General features: G+C 53.9%; 1 protein-coding gene across 1 annotated transcript; it reads left to right on the forward strand.

Moving 5' to 3' along the window:
- The first annotated feature begins 340 nt into the window (after window positions 1-340).
- TNS4 (tensin 4) lies at window positions 341-16,858 on the forward strand. Its single transcript, XM_012661561.1, has 12 exons — window positions 341-779; window positions 6,469-6,892; window positions 7,997-8,421; window positions 10,686-10,772; window positions 11,032-11,157; window positions 12,403-12,495; window positions 12,614-12,691; window positions 13,719-13,790; window positions 14,634-14,802; window positions 15,442-15,510; window positions 15,741-15,767; window positions 16,361-16,858. The coding sequence occupies exons 1-12, from the start codon at window positions 341-343 to the stop codon at window positions 16,500-16,502; spliced, it is 2,151 nt and encodes a 716-aa protein (XP_012517015.1). The 3' UTR covers window positions 16,503-16,858.
- Window positions 16,859-17,545: the final 687 nt, after the last annotated feature.

Raw genomic sequence — 17,545 nt, forward strand, 5'->3', positions numbered from 1 at the left:
ATGTTATAAATATTAACTCATTTTATAGATAAGGAAACTGAGGCACAGAGAAGTTAACTAACTTGCCCAAGATTTCATACAAGCTAGTAAGTGGTGGAGCCAGACTGCAAACCCAGGCAGTCTGGCGCCAGCATCCACGCCTTTAAATGAATAAATTAAAAATATGTCCTTCCGTGGGGGGAGGGGAAGCAGGGGCTTCACCTACAGAAGGTGCTCAGTTCCCACTCCCCGCCTCTTTCAGGTCCTGGGAGCTACTGGTTGGCAAGTGCCATCCCTGGGATGTCAGTGAGGCTAGCTGGAAGCCAGAGGTAAACCAGGCACTGGGGTCACCACCCGTACCATGTCTCAGGTGATGTCCAGCCCCCTGCTGGCAGGAGGCCACACAGTCAGCTTGGCTCCCTGTGAAGAACCCAGGAGGGCACTGCACCCAGCACCCAGCCCCAACCTGCCTCCCCAGTGTTCTTACTACACTATGGAAGGCTGGGGAACCCAGGCCCTCATGGCCCCCATATCCTGCAAGGGGCCCCCTAGCAGGCTCCAGCAGGCCACACAGGCTGAGGCCAAAGCCAACGGCCTCCTGCAGTCCCCCGGGGAGCAGGCCTCAGGGACCCTGGAGGACCTTGACTCCTACATTGACTTCTCGCTGGAGAGCCTCAACCAGATGATCCTGGAACTGGACCCTACCTTCCAGCTGCTTCCCCCGGGGGCTGGTGGCCCCCAGGCCAAATCTGCCCAGAGCACCACCTCGAGGAGAAAGAAGGAGGAACCTGAAGCCTTGGGTAAGGACCTGGGGCAGTGCCAGGAGGGGGACTTGGGACCTCATGAGGAAAAAGGAACTTCCTGTAGAATCAGAGAAGGGGACACTGTCCTGTTGGGAGGTGCTGTGCAACCCTAAATAAGTTATTGACCTCTTTGTTTTCTCTGCTACACAAAAGGGATAAATACAAATTTCCCTCACTCTTAAATTCTATTTTGTTCCTGAGTTTGGAAAGTGATGAATACCTGTTTTACACGATTTTTATGAGAACTTAAATAAGCTAATATATATAAGTATTTTGTACAATGCCATGCATATAAGTAAGAGCTCAATAAATGTGGAGTCCCTGAACCCCATAGTCCTAGATCCTAATTTGGCCCCCTGAAATTTTTGTAGGACTGCTCTATGTGCCCCTGTCCCTATTTAGGATAGTGTCTCTCTGGCGAGGCCCAAGCTGGGGATAGTGGGATTGGAGAGACACGGAATCCAGTCTGTTTGGGATGGGAAACCTGTTGCGTTCAAGCAGTGGTACGCTGGCAAATCTTTAACAACCGGCTCCCTGGTTGCAGGCAGGGGCAGAGGAAGCCTGATTCGAAGCATCCGCCCATTTCCACAGTGTAAATTCTCCCACCATGACCAATTTGCGGCTTCCAGCACGATGCTGCCACTGAATGAGGAGGTGGAAACGTGCAGTAGCAGGCTGTTACTCAGCAGCTCCCCCACACCAACACCACTGACGTAAATAACCTCGAGGGCATAGATAACAGCAAAATGGAGTAAAATAATTGGGATGGGATGAATTTTGAGTATTTACTACCTTTGTTTTTAATACAACTTATTTCATTATAAATTTACATACTGTAATTTTTAATAATGGCTGAATTTAGCAACGCACTGGACAAAACCCTAAAAAGTTTAACAATCAGCTCTTAACAAGCTGGTACAAGCCAACTCCAGTGCACCGCCGAATCCAAGGGAATCCAGAAATTCCTACGTGTGGCTACAGTTTCCCAAACAAAGAGTTTCAAGCACACTCTGAGGATGAGGGTTAAGGAGCAACAGCCCCATTGGACAGGTTGGAAGACTGAGGCTTCCGGGGGTTAACAATCAACCGGGGTGAGGGGGTGCAGTTAGGATTAGAGACAGGATCCATGAGAACTTCCATTTATTGAACACTTATTATATGCAAGGCACTGTGCTGAGCACTTTATACAGAATCTTCAATCCTTCCAATCCAGCCCCAGGAGGTACGAATTTTATCCCCATTTTACAGATGAAAAAACTGAGGTCAATAGGCTTGAGTAAGGAGCAAGTCTAGCCTAATAGCTGGCGTCAGGCAGGCCTTACACAGACTGTTTACTTCTCTTCTTTGTGTCTCAGATTCCTCATCTATAAAATGGAGATAATAAGAGTTCTTACCTCCAGGGGTGTTGTGAGGATTAAAAGAAATAACACTTGTTGGCTGTTGATCACCAACCCTGGCACACCGTAAGTCATTAGAAACGGTAGCTGTTTTTATTAAGCAGTAGGGTTGCACGTAGGGCCAGCCCCAGGGTAGGTTTGGGCTCTGGGGTGGAGGCCAGCCCAGCGCCCAGGTCCTCTGGTGCCCCAGGCTCCTGGGCTCCTGCCTGCTCTCCCTCCTCCCACCAAGAATTGCCTGCCAGGCCGGCAAAGGAGCCGCCTCCATCCCTCTAGAGTCTTCCTGCTTCTCAAGGCCAGTCATGGGCACGTCACTGCAGAAAAGGCGTCTTGGGCCTAATTACCGTTGGCAGGAGCAAGCCCAGGGTTTTAATGTTCATGCCCCACGGCAGGAGTTCCATTCAAGGCCAGCTGGGGCGAAACCAGTCTCAAAAATGTCCACAGACGTGAGGTGAGGGTTGGTGACAACTGGGCCCTTCCTCCATGGAAAGGGCTGAGGACCAGCATGGGGCTGATGGGCAGCAGGCTACAACCTTGATGCCCCGGGCACAGCCAGCCATGTGAGCATGCGTCCACCCAACCGTGGGGAACAGGGAGTGCAAAGGGGCTGGCAGTGGCCAGAGGGTCCTGAAGAAGCTGCCTAGCTCTGCCCTAGCCCCTGCTGACAGAGAAAAGACCCCCTCTCCTCTGTCCTCTGCCTGGGCACCTCCAGTGCCAGGGAGCTCACTACCTCCTAAGATAGCCCACCAGCTGGGTCAGTCCTCCGTTAGGAAGCTCTCCACCGTCACTAAGAGCAGAGGGTACCTGCATGTCACTGTGGTCAGCTACCCCCTTTCTCATGCATCTTGGCCTCCTGAAACCCTCCCTGCAGACCACTGCTGCTGGTAACAAAGCTGTCGCAGCCCATGGCAGCGTAACTAACTCTGGGCATTGTGGTGAGTTCTCTTACGTCTAAATGTAATTCAACGCAAAGGACCCCCACCATTTTGCAATCTCACCCTTCCTGCTTTTGGGGTGTTGAAGGAAAGACATTCTAACATTATAATGCTAGCAAATGTTCACTGCCCTGTTTGTCCTAACTTGGCAAAATTAAAATATTAAACATTGGCAATCCTATATTGACTCCTCTCCTAAAAATTTACAGATTTTTTTTTTAAAACTGGCCTGTGTAATGCATGATCCCAGTGTCTAACCTGTGAAGGAAATAGTGGAAACCTCATTTTACAGATGAAAAAGCTGGGGCTCAGGGAGGAGAAGTGATAGCCTACAGTCACACAGCCAGCAAGTGGTAGGTCAGGCCTCAAACCCTGGGCTTCTGGGCTCCAAAGTCCATGTTCTCTTGTTTCTCCCCTTCTGGGGTCTAGTCTCCTGTTCTCGGGAGTCACAGAGCGCATCTCTTTGGGGGCAGCCTGCAGGCTCCTTCTGAGACTTGACCCCCCAGCACCTGTCAAACCTTCCTCAGGTTTCCTGCCCCTGCCTCTTGTTCACCTTCCTTTAGGCCTGTCCTAAGGGGGTCCCCATCCTACAGGGGAAGCAGACACCGTCTCCCTGTCTTTGTCCTTTCTGCCACCCCCAACCCCACCTTTGGAACATTCCCCACATTTCATTTTCCAGCAATTTCTGCCAGGCAAGGCAGTCTGCCAGTCCCAAGTGAAGGGTGTTTAATAACTGTCTCTCCGCCCCCCACCCACAGGCCCTCCTTCCGCCTGCCTGGTGCTGGCGCCAGCACCCTCCCAGCACTGCTCAGACTTGCCCCAAAGGCTGGTAAACAGCAACGTCACCCCAGTGATAGGGGTGCTCCAGCTCCCCCCAACCACATCCACCTCAGGACAGCAGGGGCGTAACTGGCACCAGGACTGCCCCCTTCTCTACTCCTCCCACTGACTTAGCCCCAGCCATGTCTTTGGGTGGGCATTTGCATGACTCAGTGAGTAGGAGGGCCAGAGCTTCACCAGACCAAGAGACCCTCCCCAAAGCAGCCAAGTATCTTCTCGCAGGGCAAGGCCTTAGAACGGGGTCCCAAGGAGCCCCTCCTTGTCCTGGAAGGGGCCCCTAAACAGAGCTCAGGAGCAGCAGTCAGGTGCCTTCACTCCCTGGCTGTGTGGCATCAGATAATTCACTTAACCTTTCTGAGCCTTGATTTCTCATCTGTCATACAGGAGTTAACCTATCCCCTACTTCAATAGACGTGCGGTGAGGGTTAAATGAGCTAATACAGGTAACACGTTTGTGGTGGTTTTGGCACGTGGCGCTCGATAAATACCAGTCTTTATTAACAACTGTCGTACAGTAAGTGTTAGCTCCATCCCCACTTTTCTCCAAGCCTCAGTTTCCTCCTCTATAAAAATAATGCCTGCCCAGCGTAAGGGCTGTTAGGAGGTTCACAGGAGATTATGGGTGTAAACATTATAAAGTCCTACAAAAATAGAAGTTGTGCTTGCCAGTCTTCCAGAAGAATCCACCCCATTCCAAGATACCTTGTATTTCAGAGCCCACAAGACAGCACCCGAAATATTCTCCTCTTGCCTTCATCCTTCTAAGCAAGGGGATCCCCACCTTAGCTAGAGAGAGGGCTCCATTTGGCCAATACTGTCCCCCCAAAGCAGGCAGGTAGGAAGTGCTCCTTCCTCAAGGCCCACCAGGGGTTAGGCTCCAGCCTCCATTCTTCATTATATTTAATCTTTATCACAACCTTGGTGAGGTTGGTTCTAGACCCTCACTTTGCAGAGTAGGAAACTGAGGCTCAGAGAGATTAGGAAAGTTCCCCAATGCCTCTCTTGGCTGGCAAGCGGCAAAGCCAGGACTCACCCCAGGTTTGTCTGACTACAAAGCCAGGCTCTTCCTCCACCACCGGAGCAGCAAGCCCAGGTCAGCCCGCCAGCTCATCTGACGCAATGCCCCAGCCCCGCCACAGCCCAAGCAGGCTCAGACAGAGGCAGTAGCCTCCAACAGGGCCGGAAGGCCCTACCCAGGAGCCGGTTGGTGCAGGCTGGCCCTCCACAGCCGTGATGGGGGGATGGTATATGTGTCAGAGCCCAGGGAGGGTGGGAGGCCAGCAGACAGGAGCTGAGGGTGCAGGTTCTCCCTGCCTGCCTCAGCTCCCATCCTGGGAAGCTTCCTCCAGAAGAGAGCAGCTGGTTAACCCCCACCTGCCACCACACTTGCTGGAACAGCACCAAGGACAATTCCCACCCCCACAAGCAAGGAGGGGGGTGTCCATCTTCACCAAGGGGAGCACCCCAGGACACCCCACTTAGGGATGACCTCTGGAGCAGGAACAAAGTCTCAGAATCCAGGAGTGCCCTGCCTGGGCAAAGGAAAGAGCCGGCAGCCTGGGCTGTGTCGGCTGACCAGTGCTCACGCTCTAGCTAAGAGCTGCTGGGGGGTCCACAGCCCGATAATGTGCAAGCCCTGCCCTCAGGGAGCGCCTGCTCTAAAGCAGTGTTCTCAGACTGCACACAGATCCCTGGGGCGTCTACCCAAATTGTCAACTCTGATTCCATAGGCCTGGGGTGGAGCCCAGGGAATGTGGTGCTGCTGGCCCGATCACAGTGGGGAGGCTCCACTCATGCCCGAATCACCTGGGGAACCAAAAACAAGCAAACAAACCTGGGGCTGGCCTCACCCCTGCAGATTCCGATCTAATTGACCTGGGGTGCAGCCTGAGCATTGAGCTTTTGAATGCTGCCCTCGTGTGTCACCAACCTGGAGAACCCCTGCCTTCATTGTGGGTACAGAGAAACAGCTTCCACACACGCTGAGTAGCAGAGGTGTCAGGTGTCCCCAGTGCGTGCCATCAACCTGGGGGGTGGGGCAAAAACAAAGGAGAAGATTTCCCAGTTTTTAAGCACCTACTGTGTGCCAGGCCCAGTGCTGTGCTGCCTACATTAATCTCATTTCATCTGTATTGTAACGCCAGGAGGCTGGGAAGAGTCACCCCCTTTTATAGGTGTGGAAACTGAGGCTGTAAATGGTAAAGTCATTTGGCCGACCTCTCTCAGCTAGTAGGTGACAGAGCCAGATCTCAAAGCCAGGTCTGTCTGATTCCAAGGTCCGTGTTCATTCCATGGCATCTCCCTATCCAAGGGAAGATGTCACAGAAAGGGTGACCTTGGAACTGGGCCCTGAAGATGGAGTTGGGTTCTAATCCTGAAGAGCTTCTCCTATCTGGGCCCCAGTTTCCTCATCTGTGTAAAAGAAGGGGGACCAGATAGTCTTGAGGACCCTTCCAGCGTTTCTGTTATGAGTCTAGGCTCCCTGGTCTCACCAATGCTCTGCTTCTCTCTCCAAAGATATAAAGTACATCGAGGTGACCTCCACCAGATCAAGGTGCCATGATGGCCCCCAGCGCTGCTCCAGCCCATCTGTCACCCCGCCCTTCGGCTCTCCACGCAGTGGTGGCCTCCTCCTTTCCAGAGACGTCCCCCGAGAGACCCGAAGCAGCAGCGAGAGCCTCATCTTCTCTGGGAGCCAGGGCAGGGGGCACCAGCGTCCCCCTCCCCCTTCTGGGGGCTCCTCCCCTCACCCCCCACTATCCCCCAGCATCTCTATCCCTTGTGTGGGGAGCAAGGCCCCGGGCCCCCATGGCTTGAGCTCCCCATTGGTGTCTTCTCCAGGCCTGGAGAAGGGGCTGGGGGGCCTGGCCCCACAGCAGGGCAGCAGGGTCTCTGTGCTGTCAGTCAGCCCAGCGTCTGATGTCAGCTACGTGTTTGGAAGGTAGGTTCTATAGCTTCTGACATTGCCTCCACACACATACACACAGATCCGAAGATCACAGAGGGGCTTCCTGCTCCGTGTGAGCAAAATCTGAAAGAGTGAATGTTCTTTTTTATGCCATCACAGCCATTCGGATCTCAAGCTATCCTCAAGCTCAGAATATGATTCAACATACAAAAATCTTGACTTATATATACCTTTTGAGAAAAGAGCTATGACATTAATGAGGCTCACCTATATCCTTTCCAGCCTCGTACAACCCATCTCAAGGAAGGGTTTTTTAAAACCCCAAAACACAGGGATGTAAATAGAATTTGGGGACCTGAGATGTACCTTTTAGGAATTCCTCTTTGTTGCTGGCAAAATGTAGCAAAGGAGGGAGGCAAACCTGCCTGGGCATTTATTTACAATTGTCCCCGCTCAGTTCTCTGTAGGTCTCACAGTAGAACTGTGTGCATGTGTACACACACACACACACACACACACACACACACACACACATCCTGCCCCAAGAAGACCAAACCACAGGACCTCTGTCTCCCACACCACCTCCAAAGCCACTGGCCCAAGCAGTCCCTGGCAAAGAGACTGAGGATTCTACAGCCGTGCCCATTGGCATGGGCCTCTGCGCTCAGGGGGAAGTCTGGCCGGATGCGAAGCTGGCCTCCTGCTCCTCCTCCAGCTGGGGAATTCCCTCTGCACCAGCCTCGGGCACAGTCTAGCCCAGGTCCAGCACATCTGCAGGGCTCTTAGAAGCGATGGGGAGGTGGGAGGAGAGGGGGAGCCTGGTGCAACAGCTCCATCAAACCTGCCTGGCTGGGAAGGCAGAGGGAATCTGGGCCTGCCTATGCCCACAGGCTTGCAGGGGTCAGTCCGTTGGCTACTTTACATGACCGAAGACCCTACCATCTGGGGACATTTCTGTATCCCTTGGGGATCAGGTGGGCATGCCCTTTTCTATGGGCTGTGGAGGGGTAGGGTATGTGGTGCTCTATTTGGCCAAAGCCATAGGCACCCAGATTATTAGATCCACAGCCTGGCTCTGGCCCCTGAGTGTTCACCCCCACATTCTAACACCCTGTATGGTGCTCTCTCCCCCTGCAGCAGCCAGTCCCTCCTACACTCCTGCATCTCTAGCCATCAGTCGTCTTCTAGATCCTTGGAAAGTCCAGCTGGCTCTTCCTCCAGCCTCCACAGCCTCGGCTCTGTGTCACTGTGTATGAGACCCAGTGACTTCCAGGCTTCCAGCAACCCCACCCGGAGCATGGGCCATCCCAGAGCACCCCACTCCTCATCATTGGCCAAAGAACATGCCAGCAGCTGCCCCCCATCCATCACCAACTCCATGGTGGACATACCCATCGTGCTGATCAATGGCTGCCCAGAACCAGGGTCTCCCCAACCCCGGAGGACCCTAGGACACCAGGGCTCTGTCCAACCTGGAGCTATGTCTCCCAGCAACCCCTGTCCAGCCACCAGGAGCCACAACCAGACCCTGCCAGAAGCCTCCCCAACCACGTGTCCAGAGGGTATGTTGAAAAACAATATCTCAAGCACTGTAAGGTATGGTTGGGGGAAGAGACAAAACACCAGTGGGTTCCTGCAACAGCCAGTCAACATGTTTACTGTGTGCCCAGCACTGAGCCAGGCAGTGAAGACACCTGGGGAACAGTCTAGAAAGAGACAAAAGCTAAGCATCACTATAGAGTAATATAAACACAGAGGTAGAGAGATATTCTAAATCTTACGGGGCCATGGAGGAAAGAGTGATTCTTTCAGTCTGGAGAAAGAGAGGAAGCAACATCTGAACTGGATCTGGAAAGCAGATCAGAAGTTCGTGGTTAGAGAAGAGGACGGGCATTCCCAGCAGAGAGAACAGGGAATCCACAGTCACAGAGGTCTGGAAGCACATGGTGCGTTTAGGAAATGCCTGGAATGTTGGGCGCAGGGTGAGGTCTTTGAGAGTAATTTGGAGTCAGATTGTAAAAGGCCTTGAACACCAAGTTAAAAAGTGGATGTAGGCCAGGCACAGTGGCTTGCGCCTGTAATCCTAGCACTCTGGGAGACCAAGGTGGAAGGATTGTTCAAGGCCAGGAGTTCAAGATGAGCCTGAGCAAGAGCAAGACCCCATCTCTACAAAAAATAGAAAAATTAGCTGGGCGTGGTGGTGTGCACCCGTAGCCCCAGCTAATCTGGGGGCTGAGGCGGGAGAATCGCTTGAGCCCAGGAGTTCGAGGTTGCTGTGAGCTATGATGATGCCTCGGCACTCTAGCCCAGGCAACAGAGCAAAACTGTCTAAAAAAAAAAAGTGGATGTTTACACTTTAGGCACCAGGGGACCATCAGAGAGTCTCAAACGGGGGAGAGAAGGGGTCAGAGGGGCACGATCAGTGGACCACTCTGGCAGCTGCAGGCAGATGGATTGCAGGGGCGGTAGGGGTGGAGGACAGAGGACAGAGCCAGGCAACCTTCGGCATGTGGAAGCAGCAGGCTTAATGACTGACCAAGGAGAGGGAGAGGGCGAGTCAGTCCCAACTCTGACGTGCGTGAATGACGAGAACACAGAGGGGGCGGACGGGGTAATGGAGACAATGCATTCCAATTCAGACAGCTGAAAACCACAAAACAGCAAACACCCTCCTTCCCGTAGTCTGCAACTACAGGCGTCCAAAAAGAACAAAATCAACCAGGACCCACAGCAGTAAACACAGAAGCTAAGCCTTGGCACTCCCTGGGTGTACATCTCCCACGAGCAGAGCCTCCTGCCAACACTGTCCCTGCTCCCCCGTCCCACGGCCAGCTCTCAGCCCTCACTTGGCCGCTCACTGTGACGCTCACAGGCATCAGGGTGACCCTGGGGGGTGTGAAATGCTCACTCCCACTCACGGAGTCATGCCAATGCAAGCAAGAGAAAATGGCACGTCAGGTATGCCTTTGAATCTGCTGTGATTGCTTTACTAGGACAAATCATTTGCAGATTTTAGTATTTTTTTAGGAGTTACTTAAGTATAACTGGTCACAACACTCCATTTCAAGATTTTGAAATTGGAGACCCAGGAAAATGGGCATTTTGGCATCTCAAAGAGCACATTTACTTAGCCTAATGATGTTCCCATCCTGCTTTGGCGACACCCCAGGGCAACACTACTCATACCCTGGGATCTTATCAAATTCTTCAAAATATTCTCAGAACAAAGTTCGCTTCAATTTCATAGGCTATTGGAGCATTAAAGACCCTCACATGTTGTTTAGTCCACTCGGCCCTCTCTCTTCAGTTGTCCCAAATCAGAGTGAAGAACCCAGGCCCCCAACTTCTGAGAGTTCGCTCTCCTGCCCAGAACTGCTGTTTTCCTCTCCTGCATCTTTTCTTCCATCTTCTTTTCCAAGCTGAATAGACCCCCAAGAAACTTGTAGGATTATTAAGAGGGAGGAGAATGTGAAACCAAACATGATGCATCTGAGAATTCCTTATTTTTCCCTTATTTCAGTCCCTACCAGGCAACGGTAGATTTGAGAAACTGTTTCTCACCAAACTGAGGTTTTATTTGTTCTTTATTCATTACCAAGGATACATGGGCACTTCTAAGTCCTAGATGGGCCAAGCCCTGGAATCCTTCTGTTTGATTTTGCCTCTTGGAGGCAGTTTGGGAATACATGGGGTTGGGGCCAGGCTGGTGTTTGAATGGGACCCGTGGGCAGAGAAGTATGGAAGGGTCTCCAGCCTTCTCTGGTGGATGTCTCTCAGCTCCCCGCTGTCCAGCCTACAGGATCCCCCCTTCTCTCTCTTTCTCCAGGTCCCACCAGGGACATGCAGCCCACCATGAAGTTCGTGATGGACACATCTAAATACTGGTTTAAGCCAAGCATCACCCGAGAGCAAGGTAAAAGGAAGAGCAGGTGACCCTGGAGTCAGGTCCAGGCCCCTGCACCCCACATCAGGCAGATGGGGGCCTGGGTCCTGGCAAATAGAAATCCAGGGAAGAGGGGTATTCCGCTGACCTCATGAGGAAATGGGAACTAACTACCTCAAGAATGGCAGAGATTGGACAGTAACGCCTGCACCATGAAGGCCCTATGGCACTGGGGACAGAGGGTGTTCAGGTGGGGCAGTATCCATGTCTGACTCAAGGATTGTTCCAGCAATCGAGCTGCTGAGGAAGGAGGAGCCAGGGGCTTTTGTCATAAGGGACAGTTCTTCATACCGAGGCTCCTTTGGTCTAGCCTTGAAGGTGCAGGAGGCCCCGACATCTGCCCAGAACCAACCAGGTATGCACCTGTTTCTGTGCTCACTCAAGCCCTCACTGGGTCAGGACAGTGTGGTGAGTTCTAGTCCCGGCTCTGATGCCAGTGCTCAGGGTGGCCTCAGGTCAGTCCCATAAGGAGTCCTGGGAGGAGGGTCCACTTCAGCATCGTCCTAGATCCCCCCCGGCACTGAGGCACCGTGAAAAACTCTTTTCACAGCAAGCCTGAGTTGCTTCTGCCTCCCCGAGTCCCCCAAATTCCCTGCTTTACCCTCATGGTGGGAAGAGAAGGAGGAAGTTCCCAGCCCTCTGTAGGCTGCTCTCTTCTGGGTCAGATGGGATTTATCTCCAAGGAACCTAATGTGTAGTAACACATGTGTGTGCTAGTTTATGTGATGTGCACTAGCTCATCACGCGTGTGTATGATAGCTTATCATGTGCTTTCCCGTGACCTCCCATGCACGTTTGCTAACTCAGCACATGTGCCTGGGGCATCCACCATGCAGTAGGAGAGGCACCAGGGATACAGAGGAATCAGACCCAGACGCCACCTCACTGGGCAGGTAGATGAAAACAGATAATTACAGTCCAAAGTGCCTGGTCATAGCCCCACACCTAAACCCCAGGACCATACCTCTCATTTAATGGATGAGGTACCTGAGGCCCCGAGAGTTAGTTAATGGCCCCAGGGCAATTAAGTGATAGAGCTAGGCTGAAAAACCCAACCTTGTGGTCTTTGTGCCTCGCTATGGAAATAAGAAAGTGACCTCTGGCGGGGGGTGTTGGTCGTCAAGGAAGCCTCTGGGGAGGTGATGAGCCCAAATCAAGGAGGAAGCTGTGAGCCAGGCGAGCAGAGTCGGAAGGGCACGTCCACCTTCCCAGGGCCAGCCGGGCTCCAGCAGGGATGATCCGGTGCAGAACAATAGCACCCAGATGTGGTGGGCAAAGGGAGAGAGAAACCAGACAGAAGAGTCGGGGTTTGATCTAAACAGTAATTGAGAACCATCCCTGATAACTCTTGACCAAGGGCAAGGTTTTCTGAAGTGGGAACAAATGGACACAGAAGCCTTTGAGCAAATGTGTTGGCACCTCCTTTGTGGGCAGCCTGGAAAATAGGGTTCCTCCCTGCGGTTCCACCCAGAGCCGGGGGATGGACGAGATAACCTTTGGGTGGACCCTGGGAGGTGTGTCAGGGAATGAGTTGGTCAGTGTTTGGCCAGCACCGGGCTCCGAAACTCCCATCTGCGTGCATCATTCTTTCTCTGTCCAGGCGAGGACAGCAGTGACCTTATCCGACACTTCCTCATTGAGTCTTCTGCCAAAGGGGTGCATCTCAAAGGAGCAGATGAAGAGCCCTACTTTGGTGAGCCTCCCCAGCCTCCGGCCCCCACCCTGGGAGGGGCAGCAGGGGCTCCCTTCTTCTGAACTGCAAGGGTGGGCTGGGGAAGGCCCACTCACGCAGGGCTGCCTGTTTCCCGCAGGGAGCCTCTCTGCCTTCGTGTGCCAGCATTCCATCATGGCCCTGGCCCTGCCCTGCAAACTTGCCATCCCGCAGAAAGGTGGGTCTGGGCCCCAAGAAGGCCATGTCAGGGTGCTGGACCTGTTCGTTCTCACCAGAAAGGCCCCTGGTGATCACTTCTACCTTGTTTATGGATTATGTTGGTGTCACGGTTAAAAGTGCATGCTCTGAAGTTAGTCAACATCTCCACTTCCTAGCTGTGAGAATTTGAGAATGTTAACCTCTCTGAGCCTCAGTTTCCTCATCTATGAAATGGGAGCAATCCTCATCATACCTACTTACAGAATTGGTGGATTAAATGAGACAGCTCAGGCAAGGCTCTTAACACAATGCCTGGTGCAGAATAGATGTTTGATAAATAGTAGCCTTCTTCAAAAGGATAAAAGAGCCCAAATCAAACATTTGGAGAGGTGTTTTTCTTTTTTCCCCAGGGCCAACATTTCTTGAGCACCCACTCACTCACTCACACCTCGATACAAACTTATGAAGTAGATTTTGCTGTTATCCTCCCCATTTTGCAGATAAGAAAATGAGTGTTCTAGATGTTAAGTAATTTGCCCAAAGGCAGTAACTTGCTCAGAGAGGCAGACTCCAAACCCAGATCAGCAAGCCCTGCCCAGTGTGCAGCCCAGCTGTACCCCAGATGCCTCAAGGGTGTGCAGGGGAAACTCAAGAAGGGGTGTTTCTGAGAGAGGAGTCAGGACGGAGGAGCCTCAGTGGTGTGATGGTGAAAGCCCCCCTACTTTCTGCAAAGAAAGGCCTGGGGTTGGGATGGGGTCCAAAAGAAGTGAGGAGGTCAGGGCCCGTGAGGACGAGGTCACGGCTGAGTGTGGGGGTGGAAGGGGTAGGGATCAAAAGGCTTGCAAGCTAGGCATTTGGGGAGCCCAAAGTAGGCCCCTTTTGCCTAATTACGGAAATCATACCTGGTTTCTCAGCCTAGTCACTTCCTGGACGTGGGGGCGGAGGTGGGAGATGTTCAAAGGGATTAATGAGGCCTGTTCCTTTGAGAGGGGTCCATTCACTCCACCCCCACCCCCTTGGGGGCCTGTTCCTTTGCCTTGGCTCAGAACTGGGAGGTGCAGATGGGGCCTCAGACCCCTCTACAGACAGCCCGGCCTCCTGCCTGAAGAAATCTGCTGGTGAGTGGTGCAGGGGAGGTGCCAGGTCTGGCTGTGCCCCCAGGAGGGCACCTCCCAGCCCTGTGCACACGCACGCACACGCAGGCCCACACATGTTTCCCATCACAGCTTTGTTTCTACATCTTTAACAAGGTGCCACACCCCCTCACCCCCCTGTAAACCAGGAGATGAGAGGCTGCGGGCACCGGGCCAGCAGGGAAGTGGGACAGGGTGGGGGCGCTGGCAGAGTTCACACTCCATCCTGCACACGCATGGGCAGCTGCGTGTGTGCTAGAGTCTCTCTGGGTCTGAGGTGCTTGCCCTGGAGGTGGTCTCTGGGTCTGGGATCCTCTGTGGGGAGTCAGGCCTGAGTCCTGGAGGCTTCAACACAGAAAAGGTCCCTCCCCTACTCTCCCAGAGGCCAGGCAAGATCAGTACTTGTCTCAGTGACAGCTCCTGCTCTGCGGCCCTGAGTACAGTGGCTCTCCTCCCACACTCTCGCCAAAGAACCACCCCCCACCCAGCGTGGAGGTGTGGGGAGGGGGACAGCCATAGGTCTGGACAGAAGGAAATTGTCCAGGACGCCCCTACACACAGGGCAACATCCTCTCCTTTGCCCCACCCCAGGGGCCCTGGCAATGCAAGGCAACAGCAGATCCCCAAATCCTCTGGGGTCGGCCTCAAGTTGTGGTCACCCATGTACTCTCTTCCTGTTTGGTGGCTCAAAGAGGAGCCTCACTGGATTCCTAAAGAAGAAAGGCCCCCCTCCCCTGCCTCTGGACAGAGGGAAGACCTGGGGGACTGATTCCCCCCCAACCCCGTGGGCCCTGGCAGCAGCCCCAGCGCAGTGTCTGCATCCCACAGGCTGCCACACCCTGTACCTGAGCTCCGTGAGCGTAGAGACCCTGACCGGCGCCCTGGCCGTGCAGAAGGCCATCTCCACCACCTTCGAGAGGGATGTCCTCCCCACGCCCACTGTGGTCCACTTCAAAGTCACGGAGCAGGGTATCACCCTGACCGATATCCAGAGGAAGTAAGGGTCTTCCCTTGCCCTGGGGCTGCAGGGTGGGCAGAGCAGAGCTGGAGCAGGTGGCTGAGACAGCCATGGATCAGTAATGAAGGTAAAGTTTAGGGTCCTGGACCCAGTGGGAGTGGTGATGTGCTGGTCCACTCCAGGCAATTTCCCTGCCTTCTCTGGGCCTCACTCCAATGACCAAAGCCCCCCTGCATCGTGACTGATGAAGATGGCATTAACTTGTATTCACTGGGTACCGATTAAGTCTGCACCCTTTGATGGAGTGCAGACTTCCATGGGCCAGACTCTGGCTGACCAGTGAGACACAGGGTGGAAAGAGATCACACCTTCCCTGGGCCCAGGGACTCATAGTCTAGCGGAAACCTGATCCTGGGCTGGGAGAATCAAGAGGGAACCGAGACGTAATTCCTATCCTCAAAAAGTTAAATGACATGGTCAGGGGATGGTAGAAAAGCCCCATATGTAGGACACGAGGCAGATGCACTCTGGAGAGGAGGATGCACAAGCAGACCCAGGGCCCAGCGGCAGGAAAGGTCACAGCAGATGTACGGGGTCTACAGTGGAGGTTTCCTGAAGGCAGGACATGCCACTGGGCCAGGTCTCACCCGCTACCCTTCTCTCCCCACCACCTTCCAGGGTGTTTTTCCGGCGCCATTACCCCCTCGCCACCCTCCGCTTCTGTGGCATGGACCCTGAACAACGGAAGTAAGTTCAAGGCTGAATCAAAATAAGAAGGTCGTCCAGGGCCTGGCTGCCCAGCAGGTGTCCTGAGACTCTGGGATGGGGATCTCGGAGAAAGCCTGCGAGCCCCAAGGGATTGGAGCGACAGAATGAGGGTGGGGATGCAGCTGGCCAGTCCTCCCATGCTCCTCCAGGGCCCTGTGGCACAGAGCAAAGCCTCATCACTCAGCACCAGCTGTGTTCTTTTCCCACAGGTGGCAGAAGTACTGCAAGCCCTCCCGGTAAGTCCCTCCCATCCACACAGTCGCCACAAGAGCTGTCCCTGTGGCAGGGCCCCAGACCCACCAGAGGGAGGAGGGAGGGCCATCCTGACCTTAATAGCCCGTGGTGTTGATGGGGACACAGGCCCTGGTCCTCAGGAAGCTCCCAATCTGACGGGAGAGACTTTGACTCTGCCCACAGAGAGCCTCCGGTCTGATGGGGGAGACATGGGCCTGGGAGCCCTCAGTCCTACGCAAAAGGCACAGGCTCTAACCTCAGGGAGCCTCAATTTGTTGCATTGCCCCAGTCTGATGGTCAGGATACATCCTTGTCCTCAGGGAGCTTCCACTCTAAAGGGAAATACACAGGTTCTGTCCTAGGAAGCCCCCATTCAAATGGAAGGAAACCAAGAGCATGAATGTGGGGATCTCCCAGCCTGGGAAGGGAAGTACCTCCTTCCTCAGGGAGCCCCCATGAAAGGAGGTGCTGGAGCTTGCTGGCTAGGGGAGGGGCAGGGAGGAATGTGGTGCAGGCTGAGGCCCCCCACCCCACTCCCATCAGCCCAATGCCTCCCTGGGTGCCCCCCCACACTCAGACTCCCCTCCACCACCAGGATCTTTGGGTTTGTGGCCAAGAGCCAGACGGAGCCCCAGGATAATGTGTGCCACCTCTTTGCGGAGTATGACACAGTCCAGCCAGCCTCACAGGTCATCAGCCTGGTGGCTGCCCTGCTGCAGGATGCAGAAAGGATGTAGGGGAGGGAGTTGCCTGTGCACCTTCCCAGACATCTCCGGGGCTTGCCTGAGAGCCCACCTCCACCCCCTGAATGAGTGTGGCCTGTGGCCACATTGACAGACCAGTCTGTTGGACTAGAAGTGAACAGTATCAAGTTGAAACCCTTGAACCTGCTGTGACCTTCAGCAGTAACCTTCATCCAGATGCCCGTGGGCCTCAGTTTCACCAACCATGAAGGGAGCCTAAAAGACAAGGTCAGCTGTCTTCTCAGACTTTGGTGGGCATTTGAACATGCCCCTCCTTGATTCTGAAGGATACCACCATTCGACATTCGAGGACACCTGCCTGCAAATAACCTCCCAGGACCCTCTGATCCCATCAGTGTGCCTGGATACTACTGACACAACAGTCTGACAGAGAGACCTGGGGCCCCTGGCAGACAGCAGGTGCTGTGTCAGGACCCACAGCGTTCCTGGCCTGAGGCGGGTGATGGTTAAGGATTGAGAACAGAGCAGGGGATGGGCAGACTCTATTTCCCTCTATATCTGTTCCTTGCCCCACTTTCCTAATGGCTTTTTGGGTGCACCTGCCCAGGATTCTGCAGGCCAACATGGCTGTGGTTGCTGGGGCAGCTCAGCAAGGGGGGATCTTGCCTCCATGGTCAGAGAAGACCAAGCTGTCCTCATACTCTTGATGTCTAGTCCCCTCCCCCACTTGCAAATGAGTATCATCCCCAACTTTTCTTTCAATTTCTTGGTAAGCACGTGTACCATGGCTGATGTTACAGCTGCCCTAGTGTTGCACATCTGGAGCTTGAGGGCAGAGACCCCAGTTCTCTAGAGCAGATGTGAGGGCCATCTCTCTGTGGTTCTGCCTCAGCTTCAGTCTTACTGAGTCCCCCGACCCCCGCCACCCCAACACACACGCGCACACTCACACTCACACTGACACACACGCCCCACCACCGCTGTGTGGTGTCAAATTGGCCTCACAGCCACATGGGGGCAGCAGAGAGTCAAGAATGCAAAGCGGCTGCCTCCTTCCTTCCCAAGAGGCTGGGGAA

Source organism: Propithecus coquereli, unplaced genomic scaffold (assembly GCF_000956105.1).
Source record: "Propithecus coquereli isolate 6110/MARCELLA unplaced genomic scaffold, Pcoq_1.0 Scaffold119, whole genome shotgun sequence".
NCBI lineage: Eukaryota > Metazoa > Chordata > Mammalia > Primates > Indriidae > Propithecus > Propithecus coquereli.

What these genes read in the sequence shown, in the direction of transcription:
- TNS4 (XM_012661561.1), top strand. Translation starts at nt 341, where the DNA reads ATGTCTCAGGTGATGTCCAGCCCCCTGCTGGCAGGAGGCCACACAGTC. An exon ending in GGAGGAACCTGAAGCCTTGG is followed by an intron (nt 780 to 6,468) that starts GTAAGGACCTGG and finishes CTCTCTCCAAAG; the next exon opens with ATATAAAGTACATCGAGGTG. An exon ending in GTCAGCTACGTGTTTGGAAG is followed by an intron (nt 6,893 to 7,996) that starts GTAGGTTCTATA and finishes CTCCCCCTGCAG; the next exon opens with CAGCCAGTCCCTCCTACACT.